The sequence below is a fragment of the Pan troglodytes genome, chromosome 1, assembly GCF_028858775.2.
Source record: "Pan troglodytes isolate AG18354 chromosome 1, NHGRI_mPanTro3-v2.0_pri, whole genome shotgun sequence".
In the NCBI taxonomy this organism is placed as follows: domain Eukaryota; kingdom Metazoa; phylum Chordata; class Mammalia; order Primates; family Hominidae; genus Pan; species Pan troglodytes.
Window position 1 is genome coordinate 230,607,036 of NC_072398.2, and position 13,852 is coordinate 230,620,887.

General features: G+C 64.6%; 1 protein-coding gene across 1 annotated transcript; it reads left to right on the forward strand.

Annotated features, from left to right (window-relative positions):
• Nucleotides 1–5,008: 5,008 nt before the first annotated feature.
• Nucleotides 5,009–10,890, forward strand: MXRA8 (matrix remodeling associated 8). The gene is given in 10 exon segments (NM_001280245.1): nucleotides 5,009–5,115; nucleotides 6,874–6,897; nucleotides 7,823–8,125; nucleotides 8,230–8,331; nucleotides 8,423–8,893; nucleotides 9,066–9,221; nucleotides 9,343–9,382; nucleotides 9,469–9,545; nucleotides 9,647–9,727; nucleotides 9,947–10,890. Coding segments are annotated over 10 exon segments (1,329 nt in total). The 5' UTR covers nucleotides 5,009–5,066; the 3' UTR covers nucleotides 9,973–10,890.
• Nucleotides 10,891–13,852: the final 2,962 nt, after the last annotated feature.

The window sequence follows — 13,852 nt, forward strand, 5'->3', positions numbered from 1 at the left end:
TTGAAACTGGAAGGCAGAGGTTGCGGTGATTCTGAGATTGCACCACTGCTCTCCATCCTGAGCAAAAGAACAAAACTCTGTCTCAAAAAAAAAAAAAAGAAAAAACTGATGGATCTCACCTGTAATCCCATTGCTTTGAGAGGCCGAGGCTCGCTTGAGGCCAGGAATTTGAGGCTGCAGTGAGCCAAGATGTTTGCACCACTGCCCTTCAGCCTGGGTGACACAGTGAGACCCTGTCCTTTTGTTTTGTTTTTGAGACGGAGTCTCACTCTGTCGCCCAGGCTGGAGTGCAATGGCACAATCTCGGCTCACTGCAACCTTTGCCTCCCAGGTTCAAGCAGTTCTTCTGCCTCAGCCCTTGGAGTAGCTGGGACTACAGGTGCCTGTCACCACACCCGGATAATTTTTGTATTTTTAGTAGAGATGGGGTTTCACTCCTTTTTTTTTTTTTTTTTTTGAGACGGAGGCTCGCCCTATCACCAGGCTGGAGTGCAGTGGTGCAATCTCGGCTGACTGCAACCTCCATCCCCCAGGTTCAAGTGATTCTCCTGCCTCAGCCTCCCAAGTAGCTGAAACTACAGGCACCTGCCACCACGCCTGGCTAATTTTTTGTATTTTTAGTAGAGAAGGGGTTTCACCATGTTGGCCAGGATGGTCTCCATCTCTTGACCTTGTGATCCACCCGCCTCGGCCTCCCAAGGTGCTGGGATTACCGATGTGAGCCACCGCGCCCAGCCCTTTTTTTTTTTTTTTTTTTTTTTTGAGATGGAGTCTCACTCTGTTTCCCAGGCTGGAATGCAACGGCACGATCTCGGCTCACTGCAACCTCCACCTCCCGGGTTCAAGTAATTCTCTTGCCTCAGCCTCCCAAGTAGCTGGGACTACAGGCACCTGCCACCACGCCTGGCTAATTTTTTGTATTTTTAGTAGAGACAGGGTTTCACCATGTTGGCCAGGATGGTCTTGAACTCCTGACCTCAGGTGATCTGCCCACCTTGGCCTCCCAAAGTGCTGGGATTACAGGCGTGAACCATCTTGCCTGGCTGAGACTTTGTGGCTTAAAAAAAAAAATTACAGAAGGTGGCCCTGGGGCCTAAGGTCGTGATTCCGGGGCGATGTGTGTGTACCAGGCAGCCGGTCTCACTGCATTTGCATGTTTAGAACAAGCCAGATACTACTCGAGAGGCGGCAGATGATTTGTGAAATGTTTCTGTATTTTCAAACCTTCTTGCCTGTAGTTTTGAGTCTCAGTGCAACAATTATGCTTCACCCCATCTCAGCACTGTTCTGACTCTTGTCCAGGAGGAGGAGACAGTGGTGGTGGAGGGCAGCTCTCCCGGGCCTTCCGACAACGGATCTGGGATCCACAGACAGCCCTGCCTCCTCGGGGCTGCAGGAGGAGGGACCAACACGCATGCAGGCCACGGCTGCCGGGGACGCTGGTCAGGATCAGCCGGAAAACAGTCAGCCAGGGACATGGCCGGGAACAGTCGCCACAAGCGGCTATAACGGATTAACACATTTTCTTTTGTTTTTGATAAACAAGTTTACTTGTAAATTTAGTCAGCATACCTAACTAACCAAAACTTCAATATATTTTGAGACCCCCTTGGCGGGCTGTCTCCATAAAAGTGACTTTCCCAGGAGAGTGACTGGATGTGATTGGCCAACACCGTCTTAGCCCGCAGGGGTTCCTGGCGCCGGAGCCTCACGTCCCTCCCCACAGCGAGTTTTCAGAATCCAAAGGCCGTAGGAGAAAGAAGGCTGGCGGTGTTTCCTCTTAGTGGGGAGAAACTCAGCCTGGGTAGGAGACCCAGCCCCACGCAGGGAAAACTGCGCTAACGCTTCCAATGTGCGTGGCAGGTGCGGCGGCGGCGAATACGGTTTGTCCTGGAGCCTAACCCTGTCTGTGTTGGTGTCAGCAGTGGCCCCCCTACCACACACACACAGGGTCCCTGGCGTCCCAAGACCACTCCTGGCAGCCCCGCTGCTGGCTGCGCCTGGAAGCCGCGTCCTCAGGCCTCGCCTGGCATTTGCTGTCACAGAGGTTGCTTCCTTGGGTCCGTCCGTCCTCACCCCTCCAGCCTGGGCGCCCCTCACCCTGTCTCATTCCCTCCACCACATCCAGCACAGTCCAGGAGGCTGGGGTCCAAGAGGGCCACGGCTGGCACCCGGCTTAGTGCTGAGTCCCCAGTGCCCAGCAAGCCTGGCACCCAGGAGGTGCTCAGCAAACGCTTCTGAACGACAGGAAGTGGGACTCTTCAGCCATCGATGATCCGCTGTGCAGCCACAGGTCCGTGTCTCTGTGTGTGTCTTTCCATGTGTGTCTGTGTGTGTCTCTGTTTCTGTGTGTGGACCTGTGTCTGTGTGTTTGTGTTTCCGTGTATCTCTCTGTGTGTCCGTGTGTCTTCACGTGCATGCATGCGTGTGTCTGTCTCCATGTGTGTCTTCGTGTGTGCGCATGTCTGTGTTCGTGTTTCCATGTATCTCTGTGTCTCTGTGTCATGTGCATGCATGTGTATGTGTCTGTGTCTTCGTGTGTGTGCATGTGTCTGTGTTTCCGTGTATCTGTGTCTCCGTGTCTTCATGTGCATGCGTGTCTGTGTCTCCATGTGTCTTCGTGTGCATGCGTGTGTATCTCTGTGTGTCTCCATGTGTGTCTTTGTGTGTGTGCATGTGTCTGTGCACACTCATGGGAGTGAATATGGGCTTGGCTGTGCTGCTTGTGGCTCTGAGTGCCTGTGGTTTTTCTTCCCAATGAGCCGGGCTGCCTGGAATGTCCGAGTCACCAGGAATGGCAGCCAAGATGAGATCCTCAGTGTGGGCCGTGGGGCCAGCTGACCCCTCTTGCTCCACCCCAACCCCCGGAGGTGGGGCTAGGAGGACGGTCCAGGGCGCTGGTTTGGCTGGGGGCTTAGCCAGAGCACAGTGATGCCAGTGGCTTTGTCCTGGTTTGTCCTCTTCCCAGAGGGAGAAAAATGCCAGGCCAGGCTGGGAATTAAGTCACACACCCAAAGCTCTGCAGACCGGCCCCCCCCCGCCCAGCAAGCAGAGGCTCCACAGTCCCAGCCCAGGAAGGGGCAGAAGAGGCACAGGTCACTGGCCCTGGGAGGAGGAGGTGACCTGGTCACTACCAGGCCTGCTCTTCTCTGTGGCTGTTTCCCACTGAGGGCCGGACAGGGAGGGTCAGGGAAGGGGCCTGGTGGCCTCATCAGCCTTTTGTTCCTTGCCCAGGGCCCCACGGGGGTCAGCTGCCCCCAGGTGGCCCTCTCAGAGGTCAGGGCCCTCTCAGAGGTCAGGGCCCTCTCAGACGACAGCCTCTGGCCTGCATCTCCGCTGGCTGGGCCCCCGAAAGTGTGGCTGGAGGCCACTGCCCGGAGAGGGACGGCCCTGCAGAGTGAGGCGAGCCCTGGCCTGAGGCTGTCGTGCGGACCTGGCACCCCTCTCAGCCCCGCACCTGGAGCCGGGCCCTCCCAGACCCAAGGGCCAACCCTGTCCCCCCACCAAACTGCTGTCCGTCCTCCCTCCATGGGGAGAGAGGGAACAGGGAGAGTGACGAAAGGAGACAGAGACTGCAGAGGCCAAGGCCCCAGAGTGTGCGACGGAGACAGACATGGGCGGGCGGGCAGCTGCCAGCACTAATACAAACCAGTTGGAAAAACAGGAGGAGAGGCCAGCAGAGGCCTCGAGGCCAGCCAGGTGGGGCTTGTTTTTCCAGAATGAAAGGCCCAGGGAGGGAGTGGGGGTGGCGGGATGTGTTCAGCCCTGAAGCCAGTTTGGAAAGGTCGCTGCCCGGGCCAGGACCCTGCTGAGGAAATGGGTCTGACCGGGCTGGGGTGGGGTGGGGTCTCCTGTCCTTACGCCGCCGGTCCGTGTCCTGCCCGTTCCTCTCCTCTCACTGGAGCAGCCGCAGCTCCCCCTCCCCTCGCCCTGAGACCACCACTCTGATCTGCACTGGGCTTCCCGCTGTCTGAGGACTTGGGCACCAGAGCAGGGTTCAGGGGTGAGCCCCCCACCCAGCCGGGGCCCTCGGGGCCTGTAAGGAGAGCTCACTCCAAGTGGGCGGGCGGAACTATGCACTGAGGGTTTCTAGTGGTCGTGGTTGTTCAGATTGTTTTTTCTTGAGGTTTGCTCGATTAGAAGGAGTTGGGTTTGCTACACTGTGCAGGCTGTTATTTCGCATTTGTTTATGTGACTTTGTAAGTTTTCCCACGGTTTCAAATTTGTGCCTTCCGTGGCAGGGGTCCCACTCTCCCCTTTCTCCAGGAGGCTTGTAATCCAGCACCTGGTTTCAGGGACACCAGGCTGCACCCTAAAGGTGGGCAGCCCCAGGGGACGCGGCCAGCAGGGAGAGGTCTGCTCACCCCAGCACCCCCAGGCCTCCCAGTGCTCAGGGCCCCCTGTCCCTGGCTGACTCTCCAGGTTGTAAAGGGGACTAGTGACTGGCAGCGTCCATCATCCTGGCCCAAGGGAGCCCACCGTGGCCCCCAGAGGAGACGGGTACCAAGGTCACGCAGAGCCAAGGGTTGGAGCTGGAAGGGCCATGTGGTCTGAAGGAGGGCACCGGCGTGCACCGTGGGTGGGGGCGGTCTCAGCGCTGGGAGGCCTTTCTGGGGCCTGGAGCAGACTGAGGGGAGGACCCTGCCCTGAGGTGGCTCACGTTGGGGGAGGCCAGAGGTGGCGCGGAGGGGCCACTCACCCAACAGTCCCAACCCTGCACCACAGGCCCGGGAGGCTCCTAGACGTGAGACACGATCACATGGTATCAGGGGCCCACGCCCTCGGACCTTCTTGTCCCTCCAAGGGTGCGGTCACTACCCCCTCCCCAGGCCTGACCGGTGAGGGGCTGGGCCTCTGCTCCCACACTGCCCCTCCCCAGCAGGCCAGCAACGATGGGGGAGGCCAAGGGGCCCGGCAGGAGCCAGAGGGGGCGGTCCCCAGACCGTAGACAGGCCCAGGCCTCCGTGATGTCACCGCGGGTGCTAAGGAGGGGGAGGGGGTAGGGCTGTTTTTCTGGAGAGAGACTTAGAGCCGAGTGGGACAAAGCCTGGGGCTGGGCGGGGGCCATGGCGCTGCCATCCCGAATCCTGCTTTGGAAACTTGTGCTTCTGCAGAGTGAGTGTGGGGCCCTGGGAGGCGGGTGGGGGGTGGGGGGTGGCACGTGGGGCTGCGCGAGTCCGTTTCGGACAAAACCGCCCATCTGAGCTTGGGCCAGGAGGAGTGGGAAGGTCCCACCAGGGAAGAGGACGGGTCTGGGGGCGCTCGGGAGAGCCGCTTGCCAGAGGCTGTGACGTCTTCAGTTAGACTTTGGCCAGCCTCCCCTCCTAGGGAGTTGAAGCCCAGAGGGCCAAGAAGGGCTGGGGGCCCAGGCACGGCGGCATCTCCCTCGGGGCCCCTCCTGCAGCCCCTCTTGCTGGGGCTCTGTTTAGGGAGTGGGTCAGTGATTGAGGGGGACCTGAGAACTGTGGGGTCTGTGCCAGCCCCCGCTCCCAGGCCTGGGCTGGCTGCTGACCGGGCACATTCCTCTGGGAAGCTCCCAGGCTCTCGGCCACATCTCTGGGGCAGTTTTCACATAGGATCTATGTGAGGGAGAGCAGCCCCCAGTGATCATGAGACACAGGATAGAAACAGCTTTTATCACCCACGGGCCCTGGGGTGCACAGACTGCTGGGAGGCCAGGGAAAGTGGAGAGCGACAGGGACCCCCAGGCCAACCCTTTATTGGGATCAGGGCGTTCTGCATACAGGTTTCCCTCAGGGAATTTTTTTGGACGCAGTTTCTCTCTCGCCAAGGAGGCTGCAGTGCAGTGGCGTGATCTTGGCTCACTGCAACCTCCACCTCCCGGGTTCAAGTGATTTTCTTGCCTCGGCCTCCCAAGTAGCTGGGACTATAGGCGCCCACTACCACCCCGTCCGGCTAAGTTTTTGTATTTTTAGTACAGACAGGGTTTTTCATATTGGCCAGGCTGGTCTTGAATTCCTGACCTCAGGTGATCCACCTGCCTTGGCCTCCCAAAGTGCTGGGATTACAGGCGTGAGCCACCATGCCTGGTGGGGGAGTTTTAACTGGTGGGTTTAAGGCAAGCGGCACGAGCCCCGTGGGGCCACGTCGACTGTGGGGGGACTCCGTGGTGCAGCTGCACAGTCCATGTGGGGCGTGGGGTCTGTGGGGACACAGGGGGTGGTCACCAGGGGACAGTGCGTAGGGCGGGCGTCTGGGTGGATCAGCTCGAGGACGGGGGATGTGAATTGGAAACTGTCCCGGGTGGCAGCCCCGCTTCCGGTCAGAGAAAGTCCAGCCTAGATTCAGAGTGGATGCCGAGGCGGCCTACGACAACGAGAGTCCCTTAAGCAGCAACGCGGGCCTGTGGGGCGGCAGCCGGGGTCACAACCCACATTCAGCCTTCAGGCCTCTGCCCTGCGGAAGCACCTCAGGGGCTGCGTTGAGCCTTAGGTGTGGTGTGGGGTCCCCAGCGTCTGAGGGTCCAAGGACCCTCGGGGGCTGGGGCACAGCCCTGGAGGGAGCGTGGGGGAACACACAGATCCAGCCTCCTTGGTGCTCTGGGTGACTTGGGTGCAGCCAGGTGGAGTGGCCCTGGTGACAAGCACACACCCCAAAACCGGCTGGCTTGGAGCCTGGCCCTGGCCCACACCCATGCCCTGGCTTCCCCACTCAAGGGCAGGTGCCATCCAAAGCCCAGCACGGTGGCAGGGAGGGCTATGTAGGTCTGTGTGAGAGGCGTCCTCTCTGCACCAAAGTGGGTGTCACAGCATCCACTTTGGGACTACAGGAGGGACTCTGGGGGCCAAGTTGGGGGTCCCGGGGCTGGGTGGGGCTGTGGGTGGCCTCTCCAGCTCACTCCTCTCCTTCCAGGCTCTGCTGTTCTCCTGCACTCAGGTTAGTGACCCCAGCCCCAGCTGCCCACCCCCACTCCCCCTCAGCCACTCCTATCTTGCCAGGCCCAGCCCCCGGGGGTCCTCGGGCCCTGCCCCTCCCCCACTGATTCCCCCTTGCTCATCAGGACCCTTGGGCACCTCCTCTTGCCGATAACTCCCCCTCCCCCAATGACGCCTCTTCCCCCACCAGGGCCCTTGGGGGCCTGGCCCTCCCCCACAGACTCCCGCACACCCACCAGGGCCCTCGGGGGCCCACCCCTCCCCCACAGATGCCCCCTCTGCCACCAGGGCCCCGCCCCTCCCCCACTGACTCCCCTTCCCCACCAGGGCCCTCGGGGCCCACCACTCCCCCACGGACTCCCCATCCCCCACTAGGGTCCTCGGGCCCCATGTCTCCCCGACTGACTCCCTCTCCCCTGCCAGGGCCCTCGGGGGTCCACCACTCCCCCAATGATTCCCCTTCCCCCACATGGGCCCTAGGGGGCATGCCCCTCCCCCATGGAATCTCCCCCACCACGAGGGGCCTCAGGGGCCCACAACCCCCCAAAGATGCCCCCAACCCCACCAGAGTCCTTGGGGCACACCCCTCCCCCAGTTACTCCTCCTCCTCCACCAGGGTCCTCAGAGCCCGCCCCTCCCCCCTGATTCACCCTCCCCCATCAGGACCATCAGGGTCCGCCCCTCCCCCAGTGACTCCCCCTCCCCTATCCACGCCCTCCGGGGTCTGCCCCACCCCACGGACTTCCCCTCCACCACCAGGGCCCTCTGGTCCTGCCCGTCCCTTACACACACCCCTCCCCCACCAGGGCCCTGCCCCTCCCCCACTGACTCCCCCCAACCAGGGCCCTGCCCCTCCCCCACTGACTCCCCCCTACCAGGGCCCTAGGGGGCCCGCCCCTCCCCCACTGACTCCCCTCCCCCACCAGGGTCCTCGGTACCCGCCGCTGCTGGCAGCTCCGTGGTGTCCGAGTCCGCGGTGAGCTGGGCGGCGGGCGCCCGGGCGGTGCTGCGCTGCCAGAGCCCGCGCATGGTGTGGACCCAGGACCGGCTGCACGACCGCCAGCGCGTGCTCCACTGGGACCTGCGCGGCCCCGGGGGTGGCCCCGCGCGGCGCCTGCTGGACTTGTACTCGGCGGGCGAGCAGCGCGTGTACGAGGTGCGGGACCGCGGCCGCCTGGAGCTCTCGGCCTCGGCCTTCGACGACGGCAACTTCTCGCTGCTCATCCGCGGTGCGGGGACCGGGGACCGGGGCCGCGGGGTCGGGGCAGGGGTCCGGGGCCGCGGGGTCGGGGGCACCGCAAGGCTTACGCGCGGCTTCCTCCTGGGTGCGCAGCGGTGGAGGAGACGGACGCGGGGCTGTACACCTGCAACCTGCACCACCACTACTGCCACCTCTACGAGAGCCTGGCCGTCCGCCTGGAGGTCACCGACGGCCGTGAGTGCTTCCCCCCCGCCCCCCAGCTCCCGCCCCTCGACCCTCGACCGCCGCCCCGGCCCGCGCGCCGCTGACCGCGCCCCCTCCGCAGCCCCGGCCACCCCCGCCTACTGGGACGGCGAGAAGGAGGTGCTGGCGGTGGCGCGCGGCGCACCCGCGCTCCTGACCTGCGTGAACCGCGGGCACGTGTGGACCGACCGGCACGTGGAGGAGGCTCAACAGGTGGTGCACTGGGACCGGCAGCCGCCCGGGGTCCCGCACGACCGCGCGGACCGCCTGCTGGACCTCTACGGGTCGGGCGAGCGCCGCGCCTACGGGCCCCTTTTTCTGCGCGACCGCGTGGCTGTGGGCGCGGATGCCTTTGAGCGCGGTGACTTCTCACTGCGTATCGAGCCGCTGGAGGTCGCCGACGAGGGCACCTACTCCTGCCACCTGCACCACCATTACTGTGGCCTGCACGAACGCCGCGTCTTCCACCTGACGGTCGCCGAACCCCACGCGGAGCCGCCCCCCCGGGGCTCTCCGGGCAACGGCTCCAGCCACAGCGGCGCCCCAGGCCCAGGTGAAGGAGGCCTCCCTGGGACCCGGGAAGGCGGGAGCCCACCCCACCGGGGGTTGCTCTGCGCCCGCTGTCCCTTGCCCGAGGCCCGCGGATCCCAGCGGGGGCCGTGGCCCGGGTCGGGGCGCAGGTCTTGCTGGTACCTGACGCCGCCCCGACCCCGCGTTCCCCGCAGACCCCACACTGGCGCGCGGCCACAACGTCATCAATGTCATCGTCCCCGAGAGCCGAGCCCACTTCTTCCAGCAGCTGGGCTACGTGCTGGCCACGCTGCTGCTCTTCATCCTGCTACTGGTCACTGTACTCCTGGCCGCCCGCAGGCGCCGCGGAGGTGAGGCTGCCCCGGCAAAGCCAGCGGCCCCAGCAGACTGAGGTGGGCGGGAGGGCGGTCCTCTGGGCTGGGGGACCTGCGGAAGGGGCCGCACTGCCCCCAATGTGAGTCTCCTTCCCAGGCTACGAATACTCGGACCAGAAGTCGGGAAACTCAAAGGGGTGAGTGCCCCCCTCCCGGCCCTCCTGGGGACCAGGGCCTCCTTCACCCCACCCAGCTGTAACCTCCTCCCACCCTCGCCATCCAGGAAGGATGTGAACTTGGCGGAGTTCGCTGTGGCTGCAGGGGACCAGATGCTTTACGGGAGTGAGGACATCCAACTAGGTGAGGCAGTGCTGGGACACGAGGGCACAGACGCGGCTCCCAGTCCCGGGCTGGGAAGTGCATCCTGGGAGGGGGGACCTCAGCCTCCTCTCCTCCCACAGATTACAAAAACAACATCCTGAAGGAGAGGGCGGAGCTGGCCCACAGCCCCCTGCCTGCCAAGTACATCGACCTAGACAAAGGTGAGCGGCGGGGGGCGACCTCAGCCCATCTCAGAGCCCTGCCTGTCCCCATTCCACCTCACCCGGGACCAACGATGGCAGGCACCAGCCAGGCCCGGGGCCCCTGCCACCTCAGGCTCAGAAATCCCTGGGGAGTCCTGCGGGGGGGTCTGCCCTGTGTCTCCCACTGTGATGAGGGTGGAGAACAGCCGCCAACCCGTTGGCGCCCTTGGCTTCCAGGGTTCCGGAAGGAGAACTGCAAATAGGGAGGCCCTGGGCTCCTGGCTGGGCCAGCAGCTGCACCTCTCCTGTCTGTGCTCCTCGGGGCGTCTCCTGATGCTCCCAGGCTCACCCCCCTTCCAGCGGCTGGTCCCGCTTTCCTGGAATTTGGCCTGGGCGTATGCAGAGGCCGCCTCCACACCCCTCTCCCAGGGGCTTGGTGGCAGCATAGCCCTCACCCCTGCGGCCTTTGCTCACGGGTGGCCCTGCCCACCCCTGGCACAACCAAAATCCCACTGATGCCCATCATGCCCTCAGACCCTTCTGGGCTCTGCCTGCTGGGGGCTTGAAGACATTCCTGGAGGACACTCCCATCAGAACCTGGCAGCCCCAAAACTGGGGTCAGCCTCAGGGCAGGAGTCCCACTCCTCCAGGGCTCTGCTCGTCGGGGGCTGGGAGATGTTCTGGAGGACACTCCCATCAGAACTTGGCAGCCTTGAAGTTGGGGTCAGCCTCGGCAGGAGTCCCACTCCTCCTGGGGTGCTGCCTGCCGCAGAGAGCTCCCCTACCTGTACCACCCTGTGGGACTCCAGGCACCATCTGTTCTCCCCAGGGACCTGCTGACTTGGTGAATGCCAGCCCTTGCCCCTCTGTGTTGCTTTGGGCCACCTGGGGCTGCACCCCCTGCCCTTTCTCTGCTCCCTCCCTACCCTAGCCTTGCTCTCAGCCACCTTGACAGTCACTGGGCTCCCTGTGACTTCTGACCCTGACACCCCTCCCTTGGACTCTGCCTGGGCTGGAGTCTAGGGCTGGGGCTACATTTGGTTTCTGTACTGGCTGAGGACAGGGGAGGGAGTGAAGTTGGTTTGGGGTGGCCTGTGTTGCCACTCTCAGCACCCCACATTTGCATCTGCTGGTGGACCTGCCACCATCACAATAAAGTCCCCATCTGATTTTTAGACTTGGCCCAGGTATGCTTCTGAAACTCTGTCTCCTGGGGCTGGGCAAGGCATGAGTCTGGGCCTGGGAGTCCTCGTCTCCACCTGGAACCCCTGACGTCATCCCATTCCTTGGGCTGAAAGGTCTGGGTCCTCTGGGAGTCGGTGTCCTGGAAGGGGCCCTTTGAGCTAGTTCTGTGTGGCTTCTGGTCGTGGAGGAGTTCAGATTCCCTTGAGGGCTAACCTGGACGTGGGGAGGGGGGACGTGGTGGTGGCTGTGAGGCCAGAGGGAAGGCCGTGGGAGCACAGCTCTTGGAGAGGCAGAGGGACGAGGAGCGGGAGTAATGGGATGCGGGTCAGACACTTGCAAAGGGGGCGGGAGCAAAGAGGCTCCAGCAGAGACAGCCCGGGACAGCAGGGTGGTTCCAAGAGAGTCTTGGCCAGGCCAGCACGGATCTGGCCCTAGAATCCTTTCCCGCTCAGGCATCAGCTGGTCGGGTGCAGGATCTCAGCACAAGTTCAGGCGGTGGGAGGAGTGGCGGGAGCAGGAAGGCCCGTGGCCCGGGGTCCTGGCAGCACAGACCAGCGACTAACTGCTGCTTCTTGAAGCCGGCGTCACCACCCAACCCCATCCTCCTGTCCTCCCAGGACAGTGGGGGTGGGAAAGGGTGACAGTTGCCCACAAGGACCCCACACAAGCATGGGTGGGGAGGGAGGGAGGCTGGTCCGGGGAGGTGTGGCTTGAAGATGCACCCCCCTCCCAGCCCGGTTACCTCTGGCCTCACCAGTGGCCACACCTGGCAGGGCCCCAGCTGGACCACATACGCGTCAGCAGCGGGACTGGCGTCAGGCCTGTGGCTTCCAGCCTCTCTTGAGACCTAGCCTGGGGTCAGGCCTTCAGGCCAGGGACGGGCTTCCTCCCTCCCTGGGGCCTCAACAGATAGCCCCTCTTAGGTCTTCCTGCCTGGCTTCTGACCTCTGGGAAAACAAGGGCTGCGGGAAGGTGGAGGGGGCTGGCGGCTAAGCTGTCCGGGCTTGGCTGAGCGAACGCCACAGTTCTCCCTCTCAGAGCCCGGGTGCAGGGTCAGGATCCCAGGCCCAAGCTGACCGTCAAGCACCGGTGCCTGCACTGATGGGTTTCTTTCTGAGCCGGTGCAGCCCCGAGCATGGTCAGGGCCCGATAGATGCGAGTTCCATCTCGCCGGCTTCCTGGGGACGGGGACCAAGGGACCCCACCGCACTCTCTTCCCCATCGCTCCAGCCCCGTCCAGGCCCCCTCCTCACTCTCCCCATCGCTCCAGCCGCGTCCAGGCCCCCTCCTCACTCTCCCCATCGCTCCAGCCCCGTCCAGGCCCCCTCCTCACTCTCCCCATCGCTCCAGCCCCGTCCAGGCCCCCTCCTCACTCTCCCCATCGCTCCAGCCCCGTCCAGGCCCCCTCCTCACCCTCCCCATCGCTCCAGCCCCGTCCAGGCCCCCTCCTCACCCTCCCCATCGCTCCAGCCCCGTCCAGGCCCCCTCCTCACTCTCCCCATCGCTCCAGCCCCGTCCAGGCCCCCTCACTCTCCCCATCGCTCCAGCCCCGTCCAGGCCCCCTCCTCACTCTCCCCATCGCTCCAGCCCCGTCCAGGCCCCCTCCTCACTCTCCCCATCGCTCCAGCCCCGTCCAGGCCCCCTCCTCACCCTCCCCATCGCTCCAGCCCCGTCCAGGCCCCCTCCTCACCCTCCCCATCGCTCCAGCCCCGTCCAGGCCCCCTCCTCACCCTCCCCATCGCTCCAGCCCCGTCCAGGCCCCCTCCCCACTCTCCCCATCGCTCCAGCCCCGTCCAGGCCCCCTCCCCACTCTCCCCATCGCTCCAGCCCCGTCCAGGCCCCCTCCCCACTCTCCCCATCGCTCCAGCCCCGTCCAGGCCCCCTCCCCACTCTCCCCATCGCTCCAGCCCCGTCCAGGCCCCCTCCCCACTCTCCCCATCGCTCCAGCCCCGTCCAGGCCCCCTCCCCACTCTCCCCATCGCTCCAGCCCCGTCCAGGCCCCCTCCCCACTCTCCCCATCGCTCCAGCCCCGTCCAGGCCCCCTCCCCACTCTCCCCATCGCTCCAGCCCCGTCCAGGCCCCCTCACTCTCCCCATCGCTCCAGCCCCGTCCAGGCCCCCTCACTCTCCCCATCGCTCCAGCCCCGTCCAGGCCCCCTCACTCTCCCCATCGCTCCAGCCCCGTCCAGGCCCCCTCACTCTCCCCATCGCTCCAGCCCCGTCCAGGCCCCCTCACTCTCCCCATCGCTCCAGCCCCGTCCAGGCCCCCTCCTCACTCTCCCCATCGCTCCAGCCCCGTCCAGGCCCCCTCACTCTCCCCATCGCTCCAGCCCCGTCCAGGCCCCCTCCTCACTCTCCCCATCGCTCCAGCCCCGTCCAGGCCCCCTCACTCTCCCCATCGCTCCAGCCCCGTCCAGGCCCCCTCACTCTCCCCATCGCTCCAGCCCCGTCCAGGCCCCCTCACTCTCCCCATCGCTCCAGCCCCGTCCAGGCCCCCTCACTCTCCCCATCGCTCCAGCCCCGTCCAGGCCCCCTCCTCACTCTCCCCATCGCTCCAGCCCCGTCCAGGCCCCCTCACTCTCCCCATCGCTCCAGCCCCGTCCAGGCCCCCTCCTCACTCTCCCCATCGCTCCAGCCCCGTCCAGGCCCCCTCCTCACTCTCCCCATCGCTCCAGCCCCGTCCAGGCCCCCTCACTCTCCCCATCGCTCCAGCCCCGTCCAGGCCCCCTCCTCACTCTCCCCATCGCTCCAGCCCCGTCCAGGCCCCCTCACTCTCCCCATCGCTCCAGCCCCGTCCAGGCCCCCTCCTCACCCTCCCCATCGCTCCAGCCCCGTCCAGGCCCCCTCCTCACCCTCCCCATCGCTCCAGCCCCGTCCAGGCCCCCTCCCCACCCTCCCCATCGCTCCAGCCCCGTCCAGGCCCCCTCCCCACTCTCCCCATCGCTCCAGCCCCGTCCAG